The sequence below is a fragment of the Saimiri boliviensis genome, chromosome 5 (genome assembly GCF_048565385.1).
Source record: "Saimiri boliviensis isolate mSaiBol1 chromosome 5, mSaiBol1.pri, whole genome shotgun sequence".
Classification (NCBI taxonomy): domain Eukaryota; kingdom Metazoa; phylum Chordata; class Mammalia; order Primates; family Cebidae; genus Saimiri; species Saimiri boliviensis.
The window spans coordinates 122526487-122552325 of record NC_133453.1 but is presented as its reverse complement, the minus strand read 5'-3'; the positions used below and the strand labels follow the sequence as shown (position 1 = coordinate 122552325).

The 25839-nt window shown below is 41.8% G+C and overlaps 1 protein-coding gene across 15 annotated transcripts in view; it reads left to right on the top strand.

Moving 5' to 3' along the window:
• Positions 1–25839, top strand: part of NCKAP5 (NCK associated protein 5) — a 986396-nt gene that overhangs the window by 852340 nt on the left and 108217 nt on the right. For all 15 annotated transcript variants that reach the window (XM_074399885.1, XM_074399884.1, XM_074399883.1 and 12 more), the window contains 4 exons: positions 7969–8070; positions 13859–14041; positions 18692–22458; positions 23165–23342. In XM_074399885.1, coding sequence (XP_074255986.1) covers positions 7969–8070; positions 13859–14041; positions 18692–22458; positions 23165–23342 — 4230 coding nt within the window. The remainder of the gene's footprint in view (positions 1–7968; positions 8071–13858; positions 14042–18691; positions 22459–23164; positions 23343–25839) is intronic.

The following is a 25839-nucleotide window of genomic DNA, read 5'->3' as shown; positions in this document are numbered from 1 at the left end:
TCATCTTCCCACTGGTGCTCACCCTGTGGGCCTCAGGGCACTGTTAATGAAATTGCAGCAGATAGGACAGGTATGAGATGCTGTAGTGAGTCTAAGCTGCAGAGACCATGAATAATCTTTCTAATCACCAAACCAAATGCTGTTCCCTTAGGGAAGCCACTGGACAATCAGGCTGTCATGGTAGTGGGAACCTTGAAGAAGGTTTTGAATACAGTTGTGGAATAATTGTTTCAAAAGCATTTATTTATTTGTTTTTTTCTTTGAGAAGGATTTCACTCTTGTTACACAGGCTGGAGTGCAATGGCGCGATCTCGGCTCACCACAACCTCCGCCTCCTGGGTTCAGGCAATTCTCCTGCCTCAGCCTCCTGAGTAGCTGGGATTACAGGCACGTGCCACCATGCCCAGCTAATTTTTTGTATTTTTAGTAGAGACGGGGTTTCACCATGTTGACGAGAATGGTCTCAATCTCTTGACCTCGCGATCCACCCGCCTTGGCCCCCCAAAGTGCTGGGATTACAGGCTTGAGCCACCGCGCCCGGCCTCAAAAGCATTTTATAACCCTCGGTCCTGGAGAAGTAGAAAAGAGAATATAGAGCCGTGTCGTTTTCCAAGGCACCATCCAGAGCAAGACAGAAGGCACTCAGGGCAGCTAAACGTTGATACGCAAGGCAAGTCTAGAGGTTGTCAGGGAAAATAATAAGTGCAACGAGGACTGTTGCAAGTGGCTTAAAAAATTAGCTATAAAAATTTCAGACACTGAAGTGAGATCAAATTATGATGGACATATTTTTTTAGAGGGCCTCTAGGAGAACATTCAGAAGGCACACTGTCATGTCAGCAGGATGGCTGAATGCAGATATTATGTTTTATCTTTGTATCCCAAAATGGAAATAATGACATAATTAATTAAACATCAGCTTTTATCCAAAAAGATTTTGTCCTGGTCTCAAATTTTTGTGAATCTAAGAAATGACCATATCATACTCAGTTATATAATATACAGTTATGTAATGTTCAGTTTTATAATAAATTCTTAATGGAATAGAATGAAACTTGTGAAATGTGAACCCAGGGATCTGCCACAATCTCTTCTGATGGGATTCTGGAAGGGCTGATGAAAAATCACCTTTCTGAGTGTGACAAAAATGTAAGTCTAGTATGTGAATAAGGTAAAACTTTGGAGTTTTTATAGAAGATCATTTGGTGTTTGTAGAAAAATTATTTTCATCACACTCTAAGCTATTTTAGAAAATTTCCTGGAACTTTCTTCTAGAGATCCTTATGCATATCTGTGAAACTGCCTTATTACCCAACAGACAGAACAAAGCTTATTTACCTGCTTATGTCTATTCAGGGTCATATTTAAAATGCTTCTCTGAAACATGCACCAAATCCTCTAGAAAGGTGAACTCACAGGAAATGGGAAGATTTTAGCAATATCAAAGGATACTCAGGAGATTTCTTAATAACTCATTCCAGACTTGCTTCCCTTGTGCTAGGCTTAAATCGAATCAAACTCTGGGCCCAGGGCCCACCTACGACAGAGTTGAGGGAGCAGGAATGGGGCTCTAGGAAGCTTTCTAGAAGCTGTGAAGTGAGATCAGCCCTCCGAAGTGGAGGTGATTTGAAAACAAAACTAAAGCTGAAAAAGCAGTAAGTTCTTTATCTGAGAAATCAGCCCAGCATCCATGCCACTAGATTTGAGGGAAGTGATCCCTACACAAGGCCAGGTGCAAATAAGCAGCCAGCTAAGGTGACAGAGTGTGGCAGAACACAGCGAGACAGTGGGCGCGAGCAGGCAGAACTCACCGAGACAGACAGGAACGGCCAAGGCAGCTGTTGGCATCCCTTCTCTTGGATCAGGTCCTGAACAGTTAAAACTTCTCTTTTGTACAGATATTTGGCTTTTAGTAATTAGCGGGGGGCAGGTGCAGTGGCTCATGTCTGTAATCGCAGTGCTTTGAAAGGCTGAGGTGGGTGGATCACGAGGTTAGGAGTTTGAGACTAGCCTGGCCAACATGGTGAAACCCCATCTCTGCAAAAAATACAAAAAATTAGCCAGGTATGGTGGCACACACCTGTAGTCCCAGCTACTCAGGAGGCTGAGGCAGGAGAATCACTTGAACCTGGGAGGCAGAGGTTGCCGTGAGCCAAGATCACAACATTGTGCTCCAGCCTGCGCAACAGAGTGAGACTATGTTTCAAAATAAAAGAGAAAAAGTTAGAGGGGAAAATAATTATATGCATGCTTATGGTGGTAAATTAATTCTCTCACCAAAGCTGAATGAAGAGAAGGGAGCCATGGTGAAATGATGCCTTTTGTACTTTCTTCTCTACTTCTAAAGCTGAGTTAATAACTTCTGAAATCCTAATATGAGAAAATTCACACATCTCTTTTCAGTCTTTAGGAAATACGTCAGTAAATGCAAAAGCTGCTCATCAATCTATTTTACTTGATTTGTCCAGCATGGTTTCTTATATTGCCCAAATTTCTTAGATACGCCATGTTTTTAACCTCAACTTGCATCAGTAAATAAGGAAGCAGTGTCTTCCTGGCCTTAGCAATCACTGACTTAAAATTAAGACATCATCATTGTGCTGAGTAAAAATCTAGAGGCAGAATTCTATTAAATGCAATAAGCTTTCACTGAGCATCTGAGGAACTGAAGAGAGAAATGAAATAAAAAACTCTGGCCCTCCAGCGCAGCTCTGAAAGGCTCAAATGCTCCTCAGTCTCCAGTCTCTGCTGCCATCATGAACTGGAGAGCTGCAGAATCAGTCATTACCACCCTGAAGGGGCCACTCCACCTTCATTCTGCCAGATAAAGGACAGCCAATCCTTGCTTGGCACAGTCTGCTGAGGGGGGCATTTCTCTGCCTTGAATTACAGAAACGGAACTGCACAGAGAATGTGAAACTGACTGAATGAAGACAAGTTAACCCACCAAATATTGCTGACCCCATGTATGGTTCAGGCACTGACTGCCCTGGCATGGCCAGGTCTCCAAAGCTTAGCTTGGTATTTAACACTGGTATGAGGCATGCATTCTGCTATAAATTGCAATACATCTTAGTTCTTTGCACAATCCCCCAACCCCTGCCCTTGCATATATAGTGACAGAAAGCAAATCTCTTTCCTATGAAGCTAGAATCTTCAGTGAGGTGTCACCTTAGGCTGTTAACATAGCCACTATATATACATGTGTTAATACATGTATATATGTGCATGTGTGTATGTATGTACACATATGAAATATATACATAGAAACATGCATATTTCTTGAGTGGCTACCCTGTATGCTGTATGCTATGTCAGCCAGGTCACTGTCCGCAGTAATAATAAACTCCAAATGAATCAGGACCCAAATTCAGCATAAGTTGATATCTTCCTCATGTCAAGTCCAAAAACCACATTTCTCTTCCCAGAGTGGCTTTCTTGAGTTGACAATTTAAGAAGCCAAATTCCTTCTACCTGTCTGGCTTCATCTTTGACAGGTGATTCCAACGTTGCTGGACTAAGTTGACTTCATCATGCCAGTGGAAGGGGAAGAGCTCGGAAGACTATACGAAGGAGGTGTTCCTGGGCCAGGCAAGAAAGGGCAGGTGTCACTTTTGCTCAGGCTCCATGAGCTAGAACTCACCATGTCATGTGGGCACACCTGACTGTAAAGGAGGCTGGGAAATGCAGTCAACCAACCATGTGCCCAGAAAGAATAGTGCCAACGTTCCCGAGGTGTCGTGACACCCGGCTTGTCCCTGCCGCTGGGACAATGTAGAAATGAAGGGATTGGCCTGCATTTTCACGGAGCTGATCATCCTGTTAGGAAGATAAAACCTATACAGAGAACAGTTTAGTAAGAGTGCACTTTGGATAAAGGAACAAAATGGGAGGCAGTCCAGTCCCTCAAGGCAGGGAATCCACTGTGGGTTAGTGAGGATAAATGACTTTACAGGGAGGGTTTCAGTGTTGTCCTGAATACTGGACAAGATCTAGGAGCAGAAAGAGGAGACTGTGCCATGGGAAAATGGACAAAAGATCGACTCAGACAGGAGAGGAGCACATGAGAGAGACAGTGAAGCTGCTCTGACAGGGAGGGTTAGACCATCACCTCATCAAAGGAAGCATTTGAGTAAAAAAGACTCTCATTTACTTCTAGTTTGAAAATGTGTGAAATTAGGAGTCTCTGTCTCTGAAACTCAGTCGAATCTCAGTTACTGAGCCAGGGTGACAGATGACACAAAGCCTGTTTCATAACTATGCTGAGTAGTCCTGCTACTTTTGATGTCTAAAACAAGTATGTCTCACTCCAGGATTCATTTGGATTTGCAGGTTAAAGATAAGAAGTTTAAAGTATTTCTGATGAGATTTTATTCAGATGAACACTAACAGTAAATATGAACCATAGATGGGTATGTGATAGAGAATCTGCACTCTAAGCTACAGGGCTCCTCTTGAGGTCATGGACCTCTTATGTCAGTTACACTCTTTTTGACAGTGACTTAATGAAGTTTCTCATGTATACATTCTACCTATTTTTCATTTAAGCACAGGTAATGCAGTATCGGTATAAAAGTGATGCTATACACATATATCTATGTATAATATATATGTATATATGGTGAAAATATAAGCCTATTATAAAAATTCTTGTCATAAGAAATGTAGTCTCTATGGGGTTGTGTGTTTCATAGTTGTTATTTAAGGGAAGTTGTGTGAGGTTGTGTGATATTTACGTACCATTTCCTTGCCTATAGCTTTAACATAAAAGTAGATTTTTTTATGCTTGAGATGATATGTAATCCAGGTACCCTAATTTGATCATTATACATTATATACCTGTATCAAAACCTCACATACACCCCCATAAATATAAACAACTATTATGTACCCTAATTATTTAAAATTTTTCAAATAAAATAATTAAAATTTTAAATTGTTTTTTAAGAATGTAAGTGGATTGTATTTTATTCTAAATCAATTTTTATTTGCCTTCTATGTATGAAAACTATAACAATGAGTGATTCATTTATACCTTATTATCTAAGAAATTACCTACCACCAACTGTTAGGCATAACAATAAACTGGCCTGTGTGAATTTCAGCATATGATCCTACATGTTGCCCCTTCTTACTGTAACGGGGCCACTCTCCACCTGTGCTAGTGGATTAAACAGTCACTTCCCTCTTTCTTTTTTCAGAAAATATGTTTTTATTAATGCCTGTAACTCTGTCATTGGATGTTGTGACTTTGTTAGGGATTTTATTTAACTTCAACTTTTATTTTAGATTCGGGGGTACATGTGCAGCTTTGTTACGTGGATATATGGCATGATGCTGGGTTTTGGATACAGGTTCCATCACCCAGGTGGTGAGCATAGTACCCACTAAGTAGTTTTTCAACCCATTCCTCCCTTTCTTTCTCCCCATCTACTAGTCTGCAGTGCCTGTTGTTCCCATGTTTATGTCCACGTGTGCTCAATGTCTAGCTTCCACTTATAAGTGAGAACATGCAGTATTTGATTTTCTGTTTTTGGATTAATTCACATAGGATTATGGCTTCCTCTAGCTGCATCTGTGTTGCTGCAAAGGGCATGATTTCATTATTTTTTATGGCTGTATTCTGTGGTATATATGTACCATATTTCTTTATCCAATCCACTATTTATTGGCAACTTGGCTGACTCCATGTCTTTGCTACTTTAAATAGCATGGCAATGGGCATGTGTGTGCATGTGTCTTTTTGGTAGAATGATTCATTTTCCTTTGGGTACACACTTAGTAATGGACTGATGGGTCAAATGGTAGCTCTGGTTTAAGTTTTCCTATCTTTCTTTAGCAGATGAGGGATCTGAGACTAAGAGGTTTATTTACATTCCTGAGATCCTTTAAAACATGTGCCTTTGACAGGACTAGAACTCAGGTTTCCTGGCCCTTGCCCCAGGACATCTCGGTTCTCCCACACAAACCTTCACCTTCCCTATTTCAGTGTAGGGAAGGGACCCATTTGGATAAAAGGCACTGAAGCAGCATAGATGAGGGCAGGTCTTTCGATGCATATATTCATGCAGTAGGCAAAAGGGTGACATCACATATCTGAGAAGTAATAGTGAAGTGCATTCATGAACTGCATAAGTCAGATAGCTAATCCATTGAGACCTCTTCTCTCAAATCACATGATATACCACTCAAAATCATTTCTTTTGTTGAATGTCATTTCCCGTAACTTCTTGTCCTGTTTACATATTGATAAATGTATTCTTAGGTCTCACAATATTGTAATTCTTTTGGCAGTCTTTCAATCTTGAAAACTTATAATATGGGTAGGTAAAATATAAAAACATCTTTTTGTTTATAGACTACAACAAGCATTAATGGGCTACTTACTAACTATGATGTATTTTATCAGGTCCTGGAGATTACAAGATGAGATAAATTCTATCTTTGCCCCCAGGAAAGTCAGATTCTAGAGGGAATTTAGGATTATAAAAACTGTCCATAAACAATGTCATGGTTCTGGTTACGTACAGAGGTCTTAGCTCTGCTGCAGAAATTTGGATTTTCAAAGCAACAGGCAACCAGTTTAGAAATTTTTTTTTTTTTTTTTTTTTTTTTTTTTTTTTTTTTTTTTTTTTTTTTTTTTGTGAAAGGACCTCCACAGACACACAATTTGAAGAACCACTGAGAAGGGGAACTGGTCAACCCACAGCAGAAAAAAATACCCTTCCCCTTGCAGAAGGCTAGAACAGTGCCCTGCCACAGAGCCATCCTTCCGTAGGTGCTGCATAAATGCTTATTGAATCATCAACTAACCAAGTACTCAGGGCTCTCACAGAAGTTCAGCCTACAGAGAGTCAAATGGGGAACAGACAGAATGTGGCTCATTTGAGTGGAGTTTGTCGTCCCTGCTGACTACATGGTAGATATCCTGGGACAGAGTGACCCGTGGGGACAGTCCTGCACTCTAAGATGATTCTAGTATCGCTTAGCTGCAAAGAAGCAAAGGCATTTCTTGGATCAGCATCAGTGTGTAGCAGGATCTCTCCAGGGAGCAAAAGGAGTAGGAAAACTTTTCAGAAGTGAAAGAGGCACGCTTAGCCGCATTATTTACTTACTCGGTTAGATTTTTTTTTAGCATCTGAAGCTACAAAAATTGTAACCAAGACAAACCAGGCTATAAGTGCCATTTTCAGAATGCCATCAGCCTAGCAGAAACATTAGGCATAAATCATGAGTTTTATTGTATTTGCAATTAAACAGATCAAATTTAAAGTCCACAGAAAAGCCTTAGTAATTAGTATAAAGATTAATATAGTGAAATGTCTCTGGCTTAGCAGGCCTCCCAAACAAAACTGAAATAAAGAATTCAGTATATAATTGAATAGCACGTGAATATTAATGTACAAATTCCTCGTAGTCCCCAGATCCCCAATGCAATTATTTTCTATTCACATTAATTGTTCCTAACAGATGACATTAATGACTTTGAGTTAAAATGTGTCCAAGGGAAGATTTCACAAGATCAATGCTGTTTAGAAATAAGGTCACTTTTATAATTATCTGCTCACATTTTAACCACTGCTCAACATAATAAGGTGAACTTGGCGACTGGTTTCCGTAATGTGAATATCAAATGTTAATTTTCATAGTAGCCAATAAATATATCAGGGTATTCATAGTTTTTCTACTACTTATTTTAACTACTACTGATATTTTTCTACTACATATTTTCCAAGGCAGACTGACAGACTGTGAAAGCATGATTATTATTTACAAAATATAATTTGCATATATACATACATATACGTCTATGGAACACTGATAAACTAGAATAAACTTTTTTTAATCAGGACATGTATTATTTAATCTGGAAATGTTAACTCTTTTGAGATTTAACTGTCTAAGGCAGGATTTTGAAACAAACAATTAAATTATCCCTATTCCATGTTTCTGCTTGGTTTTACCCAGAAACTCCACTCACGGCTCTTGGATCTTTCATCCGGAGATTTGCTTTCAGAGGTGGAAAGAAGCCGAAGTCTGACGCAGTCACGAGCTGATGCTGAGCTGCACGTGAGTTTCCCAGTTGCCTTCAGAACACTTGTTTTGGTTGTTATTTTCCTTCCATCAAATATGATGTCACAAGCGAACCATAAAGTTCATCCTTGAAGCGTTGTCAGGCAGATAAAAATACCTCCCTTTCTTGTGTTCTCTGAAATTCAATATCATGTCCCCCAGCTGATATAGTAAGCAGAAAGCGTCATTCTTGGCAAAAATATCATAAATCTTGGCTCTGTCCCCAAGATACCTTTTTGGATATTGATTACATCTCAGAGTCTCTGAGAAATGGTCAAGGAGCTTTTTATTAAAACCCACATCCCATATTATTCATCCTACTTTTATGATATATTATGTATGAACTTTTAAAAATTCATGGGCTCTGCACTTTTTTTTCTCTAGCTGGGGTTAGCTTTGTGCTTATTTGACAAAACTTTAACCAGTATGGCTTTTTGACTCTCATTGACGTAAAAAGAGTAACTTGAAAAAACACAAATATATAATGAAAAATGTAAGGCTTAAAACAATGACATGAACATTTGTAGATAACTGTTTTTTTTAAATTTTACTGAATAATTCTATCAGTGTAGATAGACCATTAAATGTAAATATTCTGAAGTCTATTTGAATTAAATTTCAGTGGAATGTTGTCACTTCAAACATTCATAAAGACTTAATGGCATCCAGTCTATAATATGGCCTTAAGGTCAAGAGTTTTTTTTAAGTGCAGAGTTTTTATTTAAAAATGAGAAGAATGAAATTGTTGGCTTCATTCTATATCTCTATTTTTTAACTAAAATTGTAGTTTTTATACTGCATTTCTCACAGTAAGAATGTTTCAAGTATATGAACCATTCAGAAGGGTAATCTAAAATAAACAATGAGAAAAATTCACTTTGGATAGTGCAGAAGACAGGATATATTTTTGCCTATTAAATCAACGTAATTAAGATAATGTTCCAATAAAAGCTAATATGCATTTTTGATGAAGAATTTTTAAAATAATCATTATTGCCGGATGCAGTGGCTCATGCCTCTAATCCCAGAACTTTGGGAGGCCGAGGCAGGCAGATCACAAGGTCAGGAGTTTGAGACCAGCCTGACCAACATGGTGAAACCCCAACTCTACTAAAAAAAAATACAAAAATTAGCCAGGTGTGGTGGCATGTGCCAAAATCCCAGCTACTCAGGAGGCTGAGGCAGGAGAAACGCTTGAACCCAGGAGGCAGAGGTTGTAGTGAGCCAAGATTGTGTCACTGTATTCCAGTGGGCGACAGAGCGAGACTCCATCTCAGAAAAAAAAAAAAAAAAAAAAAAACCAATGAGAACTCACTGGGATTCATGGGGTTCTGTGTATCTCTGGGAGTTCTGCTCATTGTCAGCGGCCTGACTTGCCATTATGGCATAATGGTTCCGACTTGGGCTGGGCATCAGAATGTTACATTGATGGGGTGACTTTGGGCAAGGTATTAAAACCTCAATGCCTCAGTCTTCCCATTTAGAAAAAGAGGGCAATGATATTTCTTTTCTAGTTTAGAGAGTTGTGGTGAGGATTAAATGAGATAACACAGGAAATGTTTGTACACAGTGCCTGCTAACAATATTGGAACAAGCATAAGATCTCTGTTCGTTTGGCCCTCTTCTATTCTCTTAATATGTAGTACCATGCCACACCCACAGCAAACCACAGCAAAGGTGGAAATGATCCCTGAGAAAGGGCTCTACTAATATGTCCCCAGAAACCAGAAGCTCACATCAGTGATCCCAGGTAACAAGGTGCATCCACTTTTGGCTATTGCCTAATGCAGTTACCACTTATGCACCAGGTATCAGAGAATGATAGGGCATCAGAAAGTGTAAAACGGGGCCCCACAGGGAGACTGTGAACTAACTGATGGCTTAGTTGAAGAGCCAAGATACGTGTGTGTGTATGTGTGTGTGTGTGTTTGTGTGTGTGTGTGTGTGTGTGTGTGTGTATATATATATATATATATATATATATATATATATAGAGAGAGAGAGAGAGAGAGAGAGAGAGAGAGAGAGAGAGAGAGTGTGTCTCACTCTGTCACCCAGGCTAGAGTACACTGGTGTAATCTCAGCTCACTGCAACCTCCACCTCCCTGGTTCAAGCAATTCCCCTGCCTCAGCCTCTCAAGTAGCTGGGATTACAGGCCCATACCACCATGCCTGGCTAATTTTTTTTGTATTTTTAGTAGAGATGGGGTTTCACTATGTTGGCCAGATTGGTCTCGAACTCCTGACCTCAGGCGATTCACCTGCCTCAGCCTCCCAAAGTGCTAGGATTACAGATGTGGGCCACCATGCCCAGCATATGTATATATAACATTTTCAGTAATAGCACCCACCTAAAAGTCCCTAAGCATTAGCATTTGTCAGGGACTGTTCAGTCTTCACAATTATTCCACATAGTAGCTGCTTTCATTATCTTCATTTACAAAGAAAGAAACTGAGTCACAGAGGGGTTCAATAATTTTCCCAAGTTCAAAGAGCTAGCAAGTGAAAGCTATAATTTAAACCTCATCAATGGCCTTGGAGTTCAAGTACTCAACCACAGAACAGTTATTCACTGGAATAGATAATCCTACATGATAATCACATGCTGATGAAGGAAACTGTAGGAAAAAAAGAGCTCAGTTTGCAGCCAGGATGTCAGGGATTCTGCATCCCTTATAAGTCCAAACATTGATTTTCCAAGGTGGAGGAAGGTGGGTGAATTTCTCAGTAGAAAGGAGTGGCTGCCTCCTCTTCTTTGCAGGGAATTACTTTGTAACCACTGGTACAGCACCACAGACACTCTCCCTAACTCAGGTGCCTGTGGGCAGGCTCAGCCATTCCCTTTGTCCGGCTCAGCACAGCCCATGTCAGACTGCAAGATACCACAATGTGCTGCTAGGGAACCCACACAAGAGACAGGCTTAACAGCTTCTCCTAGAGGCTTGTTGTGCAAAGCACGGGTCACAGAATAGCAGCATTGAAACACCTGGGAACTTGTTAAAAATACTACATACATCTCAGGTCCTACCTCAGAATTACTGAATCAGAATCTGCATTTTAACAAGATCCCTTGGTGATTCAGTTCACATTAAAGTGTGAAAAGCTGTCTTAGAGGACACCTCTCTGCTTAACCACCCTTGCCCCTGCCTGCTCCCATATGACAGTGACAGGCCTTCTTCACCTCCCTCACGTGTCCGCCATCACATCAGGGCATCTCAAGTTCAGGCCAAGGGAGAAGCAGGAATTCCTTCTCACTGCAACCCATCTTCTGAGTCCTAGTTTCCTGTCATCTTACCCCAGCATCTACACAGGAGGTATACCTGTGGACGTGAGTGAGCAAGGGTGCTTATTACATTAAAGGAGTCCTGTGAATTGAGTTGCAAATATAGGTATAATTTTAATAGCTGTAGTGGGAAGAACAAGCAGGAAGGGCAAAGAGAATCACATGCAAGCCTTCCTGAATACCTTGCGAGAAGGTAGAATGTAACGTGTAACCAAATCCAGGCAGAGTGCAGAAAGGCCATTGGAGTTTAGATCTGGACAGCCTCATGGGACCACAGACAGTCTCTCTCTCTCTCTCTCTCTCTCTCTCTCTCTCTCTCTCTCTCTCTCTCTGGAGACTAGACATATCTCTCAGGGCAGAGGCAGCTCTAAATAACAACTACCACGCTGCTTACTTAAACAACAAAACGTGAGAGGACAGAATGGAGAAAACAGAAAGCACACAGTAGGAGTGGAGCCTGCTGAGATATTTCTGAAAGTTTGTTTGGAGCGCATTCCAGGTGCACACAGGGGCTGAAGCTTAAATGGCAGTCGCTACTCTGCAGCAGACCCATGGGTTTTCGGCATCTGTGAAGATACAAATATGAACTCCCCTTAACTAAGTTACATCCGGCAATAAACAAGGTCATAAATCAATCGATATTGCTGAAAGCCCCATTTTAAGACAAGTTTCTCCTTTCACGGATATTTAGAGCCAAATTTCAGGGGGAAGAAATAGGGTAGTAAAATTTCTTGGCATTTTTAGATCACTTAAAGAGACTGTTATGCAGCAAAAATGAAGTATTGATAGTAAGGCAGATGCCTAATACTGAAAATCTCATGTTATTAAGCACTATAGATATTGATTAGCGAGTAAATTAAACATGCCCTATATACTGACGTAGGGGTTTAGTATTTACTACAAGTACTGTAGGATAATCATTACCTTCCTTCCCCAAGCTGGCTTTTAGTCACCGTCAGTTGGAATTGCATTTGGAAAACAGTGATAAGTACTCAGGTACTGAAAGGCACCCATAAAGTGTCAATAAATTGTATAAGTAAGAGAGGCTTTGCCACTCTGCAAGTGACAGAAAGACAGATGGCTTCCCATCAAAGAGTTTCTGAGACAAAGCTTTATATAAATAGGAGACTGGAATTGGATGGTAATAGAGAGATTCTGTTCTCAGTGGTCGGGATGTAAATTAATTTAGCCTGTCCAGTTTGTAGAGCTTCATCTGTTACATGAGGGGCCTGTAATGTGGCTGTCAGGATGTGCTGGGATGTTTACAACTTTATTTGTCACCTTGCCTTGTGCAGAAGCAGTGGAATTCTAACAGCCTGAATCTTCAGAACCCAGAACCAGAACCCAGATCTACTTGATGTGAGGGTTATTACTATGTGGACAGCCAAGTGGGAACAAGGACAGGATATGAAAAGCCCTGTTATATCTATAGTGGAGGCTCATGATACCTGAGTTTGGTGTCATGGCTTACTGTGAGGTAGTGCAGATAGGCAGTGGGCATCTGGTTGTTGACTTAGAATGGTGCCATCAGAGCCAGCAGACACTATAGCAGAAATCTCAGAGAGCTGCACCCTCTAAAAAGAAGACATGAAAGTCCATAGAAGTTAGTCTTCCTTGCTCAAGAGTGCATGCTTAGTGGCAGTGCGTAGCCCAGGATCCAGACCATTAGACTCACAGCCAGTTTGCATGCTCTTGAACCCTCTAGTCAGATGTGACTCTTTGTCCTTTTGTAGCATTAGAGTCAGGTTTTGATACTGATCTGATATTCTCACCAGTATGGCTAGGTAAAAGAAGACCACCGTTGTGGTACTTTTGCCTAATAATGATGGCAGCTTGTAATAATTGAGCACCTACTGTAGACAAGACACTGTGATGTGCTTCACAACTAGATCCTCGTTTATTCCTTGCAATAACCCTATAAGATAAGCAATAGTGTCATGGTTTTCTTTGAAATAAAAGTGTGGCTGTAGGAGAGTAAATAGTTTCCCTATAGCCACACAGTTAGTAAGAGGTAGAGCCAAGATTTGAGCCTAAGATTTGACTCCAAAGTTTGCTTCTAACTATCACACCATACTATACGGACAATCCCCAGCTGAGGGTGATTTGACAGGATTTTTCAACTTTATGAGGAAGGCAAAATACACATTCAGTAGACACTGTACTATGAGCTCGCATACAACCATTCTGATTTTCACTTTCAGCACAGTATTCCATTAATTACATGACATATTCAACAGTTTATTATAAAACAGGCTTTGTGTTAGAGGATTTTGCCCAAGTGTAGGCTATTGTGAGTGTAGGCTGGGCTGAGCTGTGATGTTCTGTGGGATATGTGTATTGAGTACATTTTCAGCTGACTTTCCAACTACCATGGGTTTATCAAATGTACCGCTGACATAAGGTGAAGACCATCTCTATTCCCACCTACCTCACCATAAGGCTCTGTTGACATTTACTCTTCTCTGACCTAAGCCCTTGCTCAGAGCTGTCCTGCTTTTTCAGGAACACCAACTGAATACAAAATCAGCCTTGAAATGCCCTGGCTTGGGGGCTGTCATCCCTGGTCATCTCTGTCCTCGAAACAGCTACAGCAGCAGCAGCGAACTGTCTCTTTCAAGCACCTGCAGCGAGTACTCCAGTGGCTCCTCCTACACGTGGCACGATGGGAAGAACCTCAGGAAAAGGGTGAGGACTCCTTTCAAGGCACAAGGGCATCAAGCTGAACCAGAAAAGAATCCTCTTCTGTTAGGATTTGGTCATGGAGGTGGAGGGCGGTTGGGAAGGTAAGAAGGAGAATAGCTGGGTGCAGTGACTCACGCCTGTAATCCCAGCACTTCAAGAGGCCAAGGTGGGCGGATCACGAGGTCAAGAGATCAAAATCATCCTGGCCAACATGGTGAAACCCCGTCTCTACTGAAAAAAAACAAAAATTAATTGGGTGCGGTGGTGCACACCTGCAATCCCAGCTATTAGGAGGCTGAGGCAAGAGAATTACTTGAACCCGGGAGGCGGAGGTTGCAGTGAGCCAAGATTGCATCACTGCGATCCAGCCTGGTGACAGCGTGAGACTCTATCTCAAAAAAAAAAAAAAAGAAAAGAAGGAAACCACCATTTGCTGAGTCCCTGCTCATGTATTATAATGACCTCTTTTCATCAATGCCACAGCCTCGTAAAACACTATTTGGCTATAAATTGGAGGGCAGCATGATGAGATGACTCAGACCACAACTTCAGTGTAGGTAGGCATATTTCTACTTACATAAATACCAAGAGTTCCTTTATCAGGATTTTATTTATTTATTTATTTATGATACAAAGTCTCACACTGTCTCCTGGGCTGGAGTGCAATGGCACGATCTTGGCTCACTGCAACCTCTGACTCCCAGGTCAACATGATTCTCCTGCTTCAGCCTCCTGAGTAGCTGGGATTACAGGCTCATACCACGACACCCGGCTAATATTTTGTATTTTTAGTAGAGACAGGGTTTCACTATATTGGCCAGACTGGTCTCGAGCTCCTGACCTCGTGATCCTCCCGCCTTGGCTCCCAAAGTGCTGGGATTACAGGCGTGAGCCACCGTGCCTGGCCCACCGGGATTTTTAACAATTACTACTACTAGATTGATCCCATCTGCACAGTGGGTTCACACAGCTGGAGATTCCTTCATGCTTTGAGTGGACTTCTCTGTACACTGATGTAAGGGACATATTTGAAATAGCTGTTTTATCCATTTCCTAATGTTGGAGAAAAGGAAAGAGCACACAAGCATAGAAACCCCAGATCAGAATATTTGGAGGTCATTTTTCTACCATTTGTATAAATTTAGTTCATGGTTTTAGCAGTGTAGAAACCAAGAAAAATCCAGAACTCCCAGGAGATATTGATGAGGGAATAGCTTTGTCGTCCTCTGAACAAGAACTCAGAAGAAGATTTCAAGTTTGCGTTTAGGGCTTATTCCCTTGGACTCAGACTTCCAATGCAAAGTACAGAGCCTGCCGCATTATCAAAATTGCTCCCTCTAAGGAGTTGTTAGGCGCTCTGAATAATGAGCGCTCAGGGCCTAGTTCGGAACAGACTGTGAAGATGGTCAGGGATGTTTCCTCACTTTGTGAATATCACTGGCTCCCAGGGCCCCCCGCTCTGCTCTTTTCACTCTCACACCTCCATCTCTCTCCCTCTCAAAGCCTTTTCACTTTCTTTCATTTTGGGGCTGGAATTCGTCCAATTACAGTAGTTTTTAATGTCCTAAGGCAATCTCTCCCCTGAATGAGCAGAAAGAAGGTTCTTAAGGCACTTCATGGACACCCAGGTGGCTCTTCTCTGGATCCTTAATAAGGCTCTGTCATGGTCACAGAGTACCAGTGCACCTATCACATCTCACAGTGAACAGTCTTGTTTCTCAGGGACCTTGCAACCCAGACCCAGATTCATGAAGACATTTGAAATGTGTGTTACTTGAGAAACTCCTGCTGTTTCTTACCTTGTGCTGGTACTTGAGTAGTGTTAACTGACATAATTAACTTGTATCATATGAATTTGAATATTAACTCATGTAACAATATGTGATTGATTGCACTTTTTGAGCTCACAGGTATATTTTTTTAAATACTTGTGTAGAAACAGAAAGGAAGCTTGCACGAAATGCACTAGCCTGCTCTACAGAGGAATTCAGCTCTAACTGGTAAGAAATTACCATATGCAGCGCAGCCTTTTAAGGACTTCAGGAGCATTAGATCATGTAATGCTCCCGATCGCCTATTAAGCAGGTTCTCCTATTCTACCCATTACACAGAAGAGGACACTGGGGTGCTAAGTTAACTGACTGGCCCAAGATCCCACAGGCAGTACATGGCAGAACCTGGCAGTAGGTTCCAGAACCCACACTCTTAATTATTCTGTTACACTGGCCTTGTTGAATCAGCCTCAAACCTGGAAAGGTTGCTTTAGTTATTGAGATCAGTTTGCTCCTATTAAAACTAAGAACACCCTTTAGAAAAAAGAAATTAATAAGACTCTTGTCCAGGTAAGAAATAGGACTATGGGCATTAAACACAGGCCTGCACCTCAGCAGCAGCGTCTGTTAGCCAACCACACTGCTTCCTGAGAGCAACTCTCTTCCAACTTTTGCAGCAAAGGAGAGATCTGCCTGTGGGAAATGTCAGCTCCTCCCCACCATCACTCCCACAGGGCCTTCATGCCTCTCCCACCCCCAAGCTTCAAGACTGGTCCAGACTTTTCTCCAGTTATTAAATGCTATAACTTCCTATGTAGGACTGAAGGAGAAATGTAGCTAATCTCATTGGGCAAAGAGCCTGGGCCCTGGGAGGTTTGCAGCTGCTGACTCTGGGGCAAGTCACAGTGCAGCACAGGGCAGGCTCCAGAAAGGCAGAAAGGAGGCTGAGCATGTCTTCTTGGGGATCAGACAGATCCACCTTTTTCAAGCTCTTGTGGGGAACTTTGGCCTGGCTTCTCTTATTTATTGTCAGCATGACTGTCAGGATCATGGAAATTCTTAGAAACTCACACTATGGCAGCTGCTGTCTGGTGGACCTGTAATACACAGATTCGTTAATGGGATTTCTTCTGATTTCTAAAGGAGTACAGAAAAGAGGAACTGGGGCAGCATCACCAAACAGCATCTATTGCCAGCAATTTCTGACAGTGGAGAATTTTCTAAAGAAAATTTATAATTTGATTTAAGAACAAATACATGTGTGCATTGTTGATAACGAGAGTAATTTTCATGAAAATGTCTCCAATGTAAGCAAATGTTTACAGTGTACTAAAAAGCCCAGATTCAAATGGAAGTTTCTGACATTTTTTTTCAACCTCTACACATAAGCGTGTGGGGAAGGGAGGAGACTGAAGTAGCCAAAACTGGTATAGAGTGCACTTCTGAAACCCAGATCCTTCCCTTGAAGCTCTTTACCATTAATCATATAGCCTTCTTAAGAAGTCGCTAGGTTAGCCCCCTATACTCTGTAAGTACCATTTAAGAAATAGTGTGGGTAACCTGTGATCTCTGTTATGACACTGACTAAGGTAGAGGGAAGAAAAGGGGCTGAGCTTGATTTAGTAGTATAGCATCGATTAGGAGTGCAGTCTCCGGAGCAAGACTGCCCAGGCCGTCTTCATGTCCTCTCATGACCACTTTTGAACTGAGTCGAAATTGACAGTGTTGTAGAAGGAGTCTCAGAAACCAGAGTTCAAACCTTTGCTCCAGCTCTTTCTGTGTGATCTCCAACAGACCCATCAATGAGTCTCTGAAGATGGAGTGCCTGTTATGAAGATGGAATGAAAGCACTCTGTAAATGGCTGGTATACAGCAAGAGCTCAGTAAATGTTAGCACCCTTTTTTTTGCCCTTCCATTTCTTACTAGCAATACTATGAAAAAAATATGAATATATAGAGCACAGTCTTTTCTCTATGTCATTTCCCATATACTTTTCTGAAGCTGAGGCTGGCATTTGGGAAGGGTGACTGGCAGGAAATTGACCCTTCTAAATTTGGTAGGTGAATAATTATTATAAGATTCTAACAGCAAATGCCCAGCTGCTCTGTGTGTGTGTGTGTGTGTGTGTGTGTGTGTGTGTGTGTTTGTGTGTGTGTGTGGTGTGCGTGTGTGTGGTAACTTAAGAAAATTTTCATAGATAACCATTGCCTACCAGTAAAGTCATGAAGTCATAGAACTATCAAATGTGAGTATAAAGATATGGACCAATTTACTTTCCAGTTTCACCCTCTGTACCTCTTGTAGACACTTGACAATAAGGCCATATCATCTTCTAGTCATTACTTCAATGTACCTTGTATGTCCCTTCTGACTTAGGTCTTTGTCCATCCCATTTCTCCCACCTGGAAATCATTTCCCCCACTTTAACCTAAGGCAAACCTGTCTGTCTTTCAAGAGCCAGGTCAGTTTAAAAGAAAAATATATATACCTTTTCTATATGCTTTTCTCCAAATAGACCTGTCTGTGGCCTCCCTCCTCTGAATCTCCAGAGTACCTACAACATTTACACTTCTTGTTTTCTCCCGTGATACACAGTTAGTTATGGCTGGTTTCCTCTCCTCTGCTGGGATCTCTGCTCCATGAAGACAGGGTCTTTACCTTCTATTTCTTTAGATCACTGTGCTGCTTAGCACAGGACCTGGCAAAATCAATGTTTGCTGCACAGTGTGTGAATCAATTAATTAGCTAATTAATGTAGGCATTTATATGTGAATACTTATCAACCACTAGTGCAAATTCAGTCCCATGATGGACTTTTCCTTTTATGTATTTGTGATCTACGTGGTTCGATCATTTCTGATGTCTACTTTTCTTTCCTAGCAATCATCACAAAACTGGGATAAAAGGCTAAGTATTGATTCTTCACTCCCAAGTGGCTTTGCTAGTCCTGCAAATGAACTACCTCCAACTCGTATCAAGGAAAGCCACATTTTGGAAGGGCTAAGAAAGCTACAGAAGCGAAAAGTGTTACTTGAACCCCCATCATTGATAACCAAATGGGGTTATAAAGACTGCATGAACTCGAATGAAGGAATATATTCTCCAGGAATTAAAAGTAGCAGCCTCAAGGAGTATCCCCCCTGCAAAGCAGCTGACCCGGGGAGCCCCTGCAAGGAGCCCCACAAGACATTTGTTTATGATCTAGATTCCCACGATGATGCAGACGATGACTCTTCCACCTTAGCGTTGCTCCAAGTGGTTCCAAACCAGAGCTACCGGCCGCATGGCAGTAAATTAACCCACAGTGTTTCTGACAGTCTGTTTGGCTGGGAGATGAATAGAAAACACTTTCTGGAAGGCACACCCTCAGTTTATCCCAGGGAAAGGCCTGAAAAGCTGACAAGTTGTGCCAGCAGCTGTCCCTTGGAGAGGAAGCTGTGCCCAAGTGTGCAGGTGCCTCAGGTACAGAGGGAACCACAAGGCCAAGGCCACGGCCGCTTGGCTCTCCACCTCCAGCTTTCAGACACTGACGATAATGAAACGCTCGATGGCCTGCACATAGAGAGCAGCGACGAGAAAAGTCCTTCAGATGCGTCATTGACCACTGACACCGGCAAGTCCGCAGAGAACCTGGATGTCCTTGTGGGGTTTGGAAAATCTCTATCTGAGTCTCCTGATGAGGAGGAAAAACAAGTGCCCATCCCTTCAGAGACTAGGCCAAAGACATTTAGTTTCATTAAGCAGCAAAGAGTTGTAAAAAGGACTTCCTCAGAAGAATGTATTACTGTGATATTTGATGCGGAAGATGGTGAGCCCATTGAATTTAGCTCTCACCAGACTGGAGTTGTCACTGTTACCAGGAAGGAAATTTCCATCAATTCTGCTCCTCCTGGACCCAAGGCAGAACATACTGAACTTTTACCTCAGGGAATTGCTTGTTTACAGCCAGGAGCTGCTGCAAGAGACTATACTTTCTTAAAAAGGTCTGAAGAAGACACTGAGAAAAACATTCCAAAAGATCATGTAGATAATGTTCCCAGGGTGTCCACTGAATCTTTCAGCTCCAGGACAGTGACACAAAATTCTCAGCAGCAAAAGCTGGTCAAACCAACGCACACTGTATCATGCCAGAGTAACTCCAGGTCTTCAGCTCCTGTGGGCATCTATCAAAAGCAAAATCTGACAAAAATTCCTTCCAGGGGCAAGTCTTCACCTCAGAAATCAAAATTAATGGAACCCGAGGCCACCGCACTACTCCCCTCTTCTGGCCTGGTGACTCTTGTAAAACCACCAGCCTTAGCACCTGGGAAACTCACACGGTTCATGAAGACTGAGACCCCAGGGCCCCTCTTTGAATTACGACCAGATCCACACATTCCAAAACATCCCACCCAACTTCTGCACAGCTCCAGAATGCCCAACAGGAGGGACTGGGTCCAGTGCCCCAAGAGTCAGACTCCAGGGTCACGGTCAAGGCCTGACATTGAGTCTAATGACAGTGGAGAGCCCCCGACGAGGGACGAGCACTGTGGCTCTGGGCTGGAGGCAGGGGCGAAATCCCCTTCTCCTCCGCCCCCTCCAGGCAGGTCTGCCTCCCTGCTAGCCAGGCCCAGCTATGACTATTCACCAGCACCTTCATCCACCAAGTCTGAAACCAGGCTCCCCAGTGAAATAGCAAGGACCCCATTCAAATCCCCTCTGCTGAAAGGAACCTCTGCTCCAGTGATTTCATCTAATCAGGCCACAACAGAAGGGCAGAGAAAGAAACCATCTGTGGCCTTCAAAAAGCCTGTCTTCACTCACCCTATGCCCTCCCCAGAAGCAGTAATTCAAACCAGATGCCCTGCTCATGCCCCCTCCAGCTCCTTCACCATAATGGCCCTGGGGCCTCCAAAAGTCTCTCCAAAGAGAGGTGTCCCCAAAACCTCTCCTCGTCAAACACCTGGGACCCCACAGATGGATGCAGGATCACAGACTCCCAGGAATTCTCCTTCAACCCACGAGCCACTGGAAATAACGTCCTCCAAAAGTGTATCTCCAGTGAGAAAAGGACAGTTGAATGATAGAGCCTCTACATCCCGCAAGCCTTCCTTCTTAGGGGTAAATGAGTCACCATCATCTCAGGTCAGCAGTCCCTCGTCGTCATCATCACCCTCCAAAAGCCATAACAGCTCTCATGGTTGTCAAAGTGCTCATGAGAGAGGACTGAAAACTCGCCTTCCAGTGGGACTCAAAGGTCTCATCAAGTCTCCCCAGCTGCTCAGGAAAAGTTCCACCGTGCCAGGGAAACATGAAAAAGACAGTTTAAATGAGGCCTCCAAAAGTTCTGTGGCTGTGAACAAGTCTAAGCCAGGGGACTCCAAGAATCTGGCAGGCGTGGAGACCACAGCGGGCGAAAGAAATGTGACCATACCGGACTCACAAGCACAGGACAGTTTAGCGGAGGGGCTTGCCCTGGAAACAGCACTACAAGAGTCCTTGGAAAGTAGCGTCCCTGGGAGTGATGGAAGGGACGGGGTAGGTAATAGATCCATGAAAAGATCCCTTTCCTCCAGCAAACCACACCTAAAACCAGCTCTAGGCATGAATGCCGCCAAGGCCCGCAGCCAGAGCTTCAGCACGCACTCAGGAGACAAGCCTTCCACACCCCCCATGGAAGGGCCAGGCAGAGTCCGAACTCAGATCATTACCAATACTGCTGAGAGAGGCAATTCTCTTACCCGGCAGAACTCTTCCACAGAAAGCTCTCCCAACAAGGTCCCTTCTGCTCCCATGTCGGAGAGTCTCCCCAGTGCTGGGAGGCCCTTGGGGGACCCCTCCTCCAGGCAGGGCTCCTTGGGGAGCTCCGGCAGCTCCACCAGTCAGCATGGGAGCCCAAGCAAGTTGCCTTTGAGGGTCCCTCCAAAGGCCGAAGGACTCCTCGCCCCACTTGGAAAGGAAGATCAGCAGGCCTACGCCCACAGAGAGTGCCCCAGTGTGGCTGTACTCGGGGCACCAGATGGTGATTACCACAGGTGCTCACCCACCCCAACAGGCTTCCCTGAAGCCCTGCAGAGCCCAGGGAGGACTCAGCATCCAAGTACTTTTGAAACAAGCAGTATATCCAAGCTAGAAACTTCTGGAAGGCATCCAGATGCCTCTGCAACCGTGACTGATGCTGTGAGTTCAGAAGCCCCCCTCTCACCCACAATCGAAGAAAAGGTCATGTTGTGCATTCAGGAAAATGTGGAAAAGGGCCAAGTACAAACAAAGCCCACCTCTGTGGAAGCGAAGCAGAAGCCTGGGCCGTCTTTTGCCAGCTGGTTTGGTTTTCGGAAGAGTAGACTACCAGCTCTCAGTAGCAGGAAAATGGATGTCTCCAAAACCAAAGTGGAAAAGAAAGACGCAAAAGTCTTGGGGTTTGCAAACAAACAACTAAAATCAGAAAGAAAAAAAGAGAGAAAGAAGCCTGAACTACAGTGTGAGCTAGAAAATGAGCTTATCAAGGACTCCAAGTCAGCAGATAATCCAGTCGGCGGCTTACAAAGCAAAAGTAATTGGAAATCACCACAGGACATTTACGACCAACTGGAGTTTGAACCAAGGAAGAGACACAGCCCTGTTACATGTTCAACGAAAGACACCTTCATGACGGAACTCTTGAACAGGTAACTCACTGGAAAAGCAGGTAGCAATGTAGAGGGGTCCCTCCACCACCTTAAAGGGAGTTGTTTGCTTCCTGTGCATTAAATGCCAGTCAAGTGTGTTTTTCATACAAGCAGAAATGAATAGTAGCAGTCTTTTATACATTAGCCAGAATTTAAACAATGAAATAAAAGTTAGCAATAAAATGATAATTTAGTCCATGTTACTTTGTTAACCAAACCAATGGTCTTTGAAATTAAAGAGTGGTAAGTTTTATTAGGGTTGATAGAAATTCAACCTACACTAGGAACTGTGAATGTACCCAGATGGCATGAAATGGAAGAAAATTACACATACATTTTAAAGCATGTGGTTTTCATTGATTATACCTAGCAAACATATACTTGGAAACATTCCAGAAATAATTATACTTCTTACCCTCTTAAGCTAAAAATGCATTTAGTAATCACTCTTCAGTGGTTTTTGTTTTGCCCCTCTCCACAAGTAATTATAAAAATAAAAAATGCATTACCATATTGTCAAATCTAAATTGACATACTACTAGAATATTTGAAGATTTGACCAAGACCCGTGAGAAACAGTTATCCTTCAAAGGTTTAAAGATAAAGAGCTACAAGGAGGTTACTTTAAATATTAAAAGATTGGGGAAAGGAGAGTGATTGAAGAAGAGCAAGGTAACTTATCAGAGGAATCACTTTCTACCTGCAGAGTTGATAAGAAAGCAGCTCCACAGACAGAAAGTGGATCAAGTAATGCTTCCTGCAGGAATGTGTTAAAGGGCAGTTCTCAGGGTTCCTGTCTCACCGGCAGCTCTATCAACACTCAAGGAAATCACAAGAAAAACATGAAAATCAAAGCCAATATGGAAGTATCAGAAGATTCCCTGGTAAGTGCTCCACTATCCTTGTATCAAGTGCTACAATCTGAGATGTTCTGGCTGAGCTCTTTCTACCGTTTGCTAATGAAAATGTGTGGGTAAGAGATTGCAGTGGGGGGAAAGAAAAGGTCAGTGAAAAAGGTTGTCTAAAAAGAGAGAAATCCTGGTGACAACTGCAGCGGAGAGCTAGCAGCTGGACCTTGAGTGGGCCTGGCTCACAGGAAATGCCACTTTTCCCAGCTGTTTTCGGAATGCTGAGGATAATCGCAATGAGTCCAGACCAACTGATGCTACCGGCATCATCTTCAAATGATACCATTGGGCTGGAAATTTGTTTTGATGATTATTTCTAATATCACCAGCAACCAAAAAGGAATGGATGTGATTTTAAAAATAAAAGTGCTAGACAATTTAAGAGAGTATTGCCTATTTTGAGGATTTGATTTAAGCATTGTTCATGTTTTATGGAAGTTGTATGTACCAATTCATGCAACTTAGAGGCTGTTAAGGCTAAGAAATCTTTTTTGGAACTTGGCTTCCTATCATTTAGCCTATTGTGAGGTTCAGAACTCAGGGAATAGACTTCTTTTTAAAAATAAAAAAATAAATGAAGGAGTATTTTTATATTTTCCTGGGGTGTACTAGTTTCAGTTAATATTTTTGTTGAATATTAATAATTTAAAATTATCTTAAATTACACTTATTCTCCTTACGTTCTTTATGTACTTGTGTAAATGATTTGATAGTATTCATTGTTCCTTTTGGTAAGTTTCAGAGCAGCTAAACACACAAAAAAAATCTCTTTACGGAATTACTATATGCATATCTTTTTGTACTCTCATAAAGAGATTTTAAAAATATAGTACATGCTACCATTTTCTGAGGGAAAACTTTAAATATGAGGTAATGATGCATTATTTGCTGGAGTCATTCGAGAGGAGATTTTAAAGTGACCATAGTTGACATTATTAGTTATTAATTATTAGCTATAATTGCTTATTGAGGTTTAGAGTTCCTTCAGGTTTTGTATACTTTAATTTGAGAGACACGGATGATTAAATTTTTTTTTTATTCAAATAGCTCTTGACTCTACAGAGCCATAAGGTCTTTTTTTAATAAACTCTCCAAAATTATATGCAGATTATGTTCATTGCAAACTTTTTTTTGTCTTTCCCCCACACCATTTCTTCTCTTGGTTTCCATGATATCATCCCTTCTTTGAAAACATAGATGTCCCCTGCATTATAAAACCACAAATTATAAGCATATCTAAGGCTGCCCTTGTAGTGTCACTGAAAGGAAGGGGAGAGAATGAATGTGTGAAAATGTGCAATATGCTGGAAATTCAATCCAGCTGATGGAAAACTTTGATAGCCTGGCAGAGCCCCTTATCAGAGGCACTCAGTTTAACTATGCCCCATTTAATATGGTTCTGACAGCTTAGGGTATATCTTCACTGTACAGAAGTACCAAAAAAACAAAAAGACTCTGCGTTTGGCTTCCACAATTTCATTTTTATTTTCTTATTACTTCCTAATGCTAAAGGTATTTGCCATGCTTTTCCTCTCTCATCTGCAGTCTTTCACAGGGTCCTTTGGTCTTTCCAGAATATCTGCAAGAAACACTCTTACTATTTTCTGTGAAGTACAAAAATTCCCTAACGACCCCACATATACATAATCAATAGAGATATGGTAATTTTTCTAGTTAGCTCCAAGACAAATTAGTCATGCTGAGAAGCTTTTCCGTACAGAGAAATATTATTAACCTGGATAGTTGACCAACTAGTCATTTTTTAAAATCTAAAATGCAATGCTTTTTGTTTCATCTCTATAATCATCAGCATGGATTGGGCTAAAATTACTAATTTCAGAAAGGACATTGCTATAGACTCCTTTGGGACTAGTACAAAAACAGGAGTGAAAACTCATTTATTGTATGTTATCAGCCTATATAGGAAGGAGATTAGATGCAAAACGAGATATATTGTAACACCACAGCACATTGATGTGAATACCCATGAACCTTTAAAAATTCAGAGTTGAAGGGAATTTCCCCCTACTAGGGCTCAAGGTAAATTTGCTGTCTGCTTGTTTTAAAGTGTGTTGCAAAGAATTTTTTTCATAGTAGTTATTTTGGATGAAAACAATGTCTATATGCAATGCATAACATGTTACGCTTTTATCTGAATAAAACCACTGTTCAAAAACCTGATGACATACTATACCACCAACTCTTGTTCTTTGCAAACTAAGATTATATATAGTTTGGAGAGTCCTAAGGCACTTTTAGTATTCAAATATATAGTGATAGTAGAAAGATTATTTTCATACATATAACAAATCCACATGTGTAGCAAACCTCCACGTAGTTCACTATTAACTGCATATTCACTTTTCATATTGCTAGAAACATTCTAAAATATGTTTTAAAAATCCCATTAATGTTTTGCTGAATTTCTCATTTCAGAGCCTTAGAGGCTTATATCCCCATTTCTGCCATCATT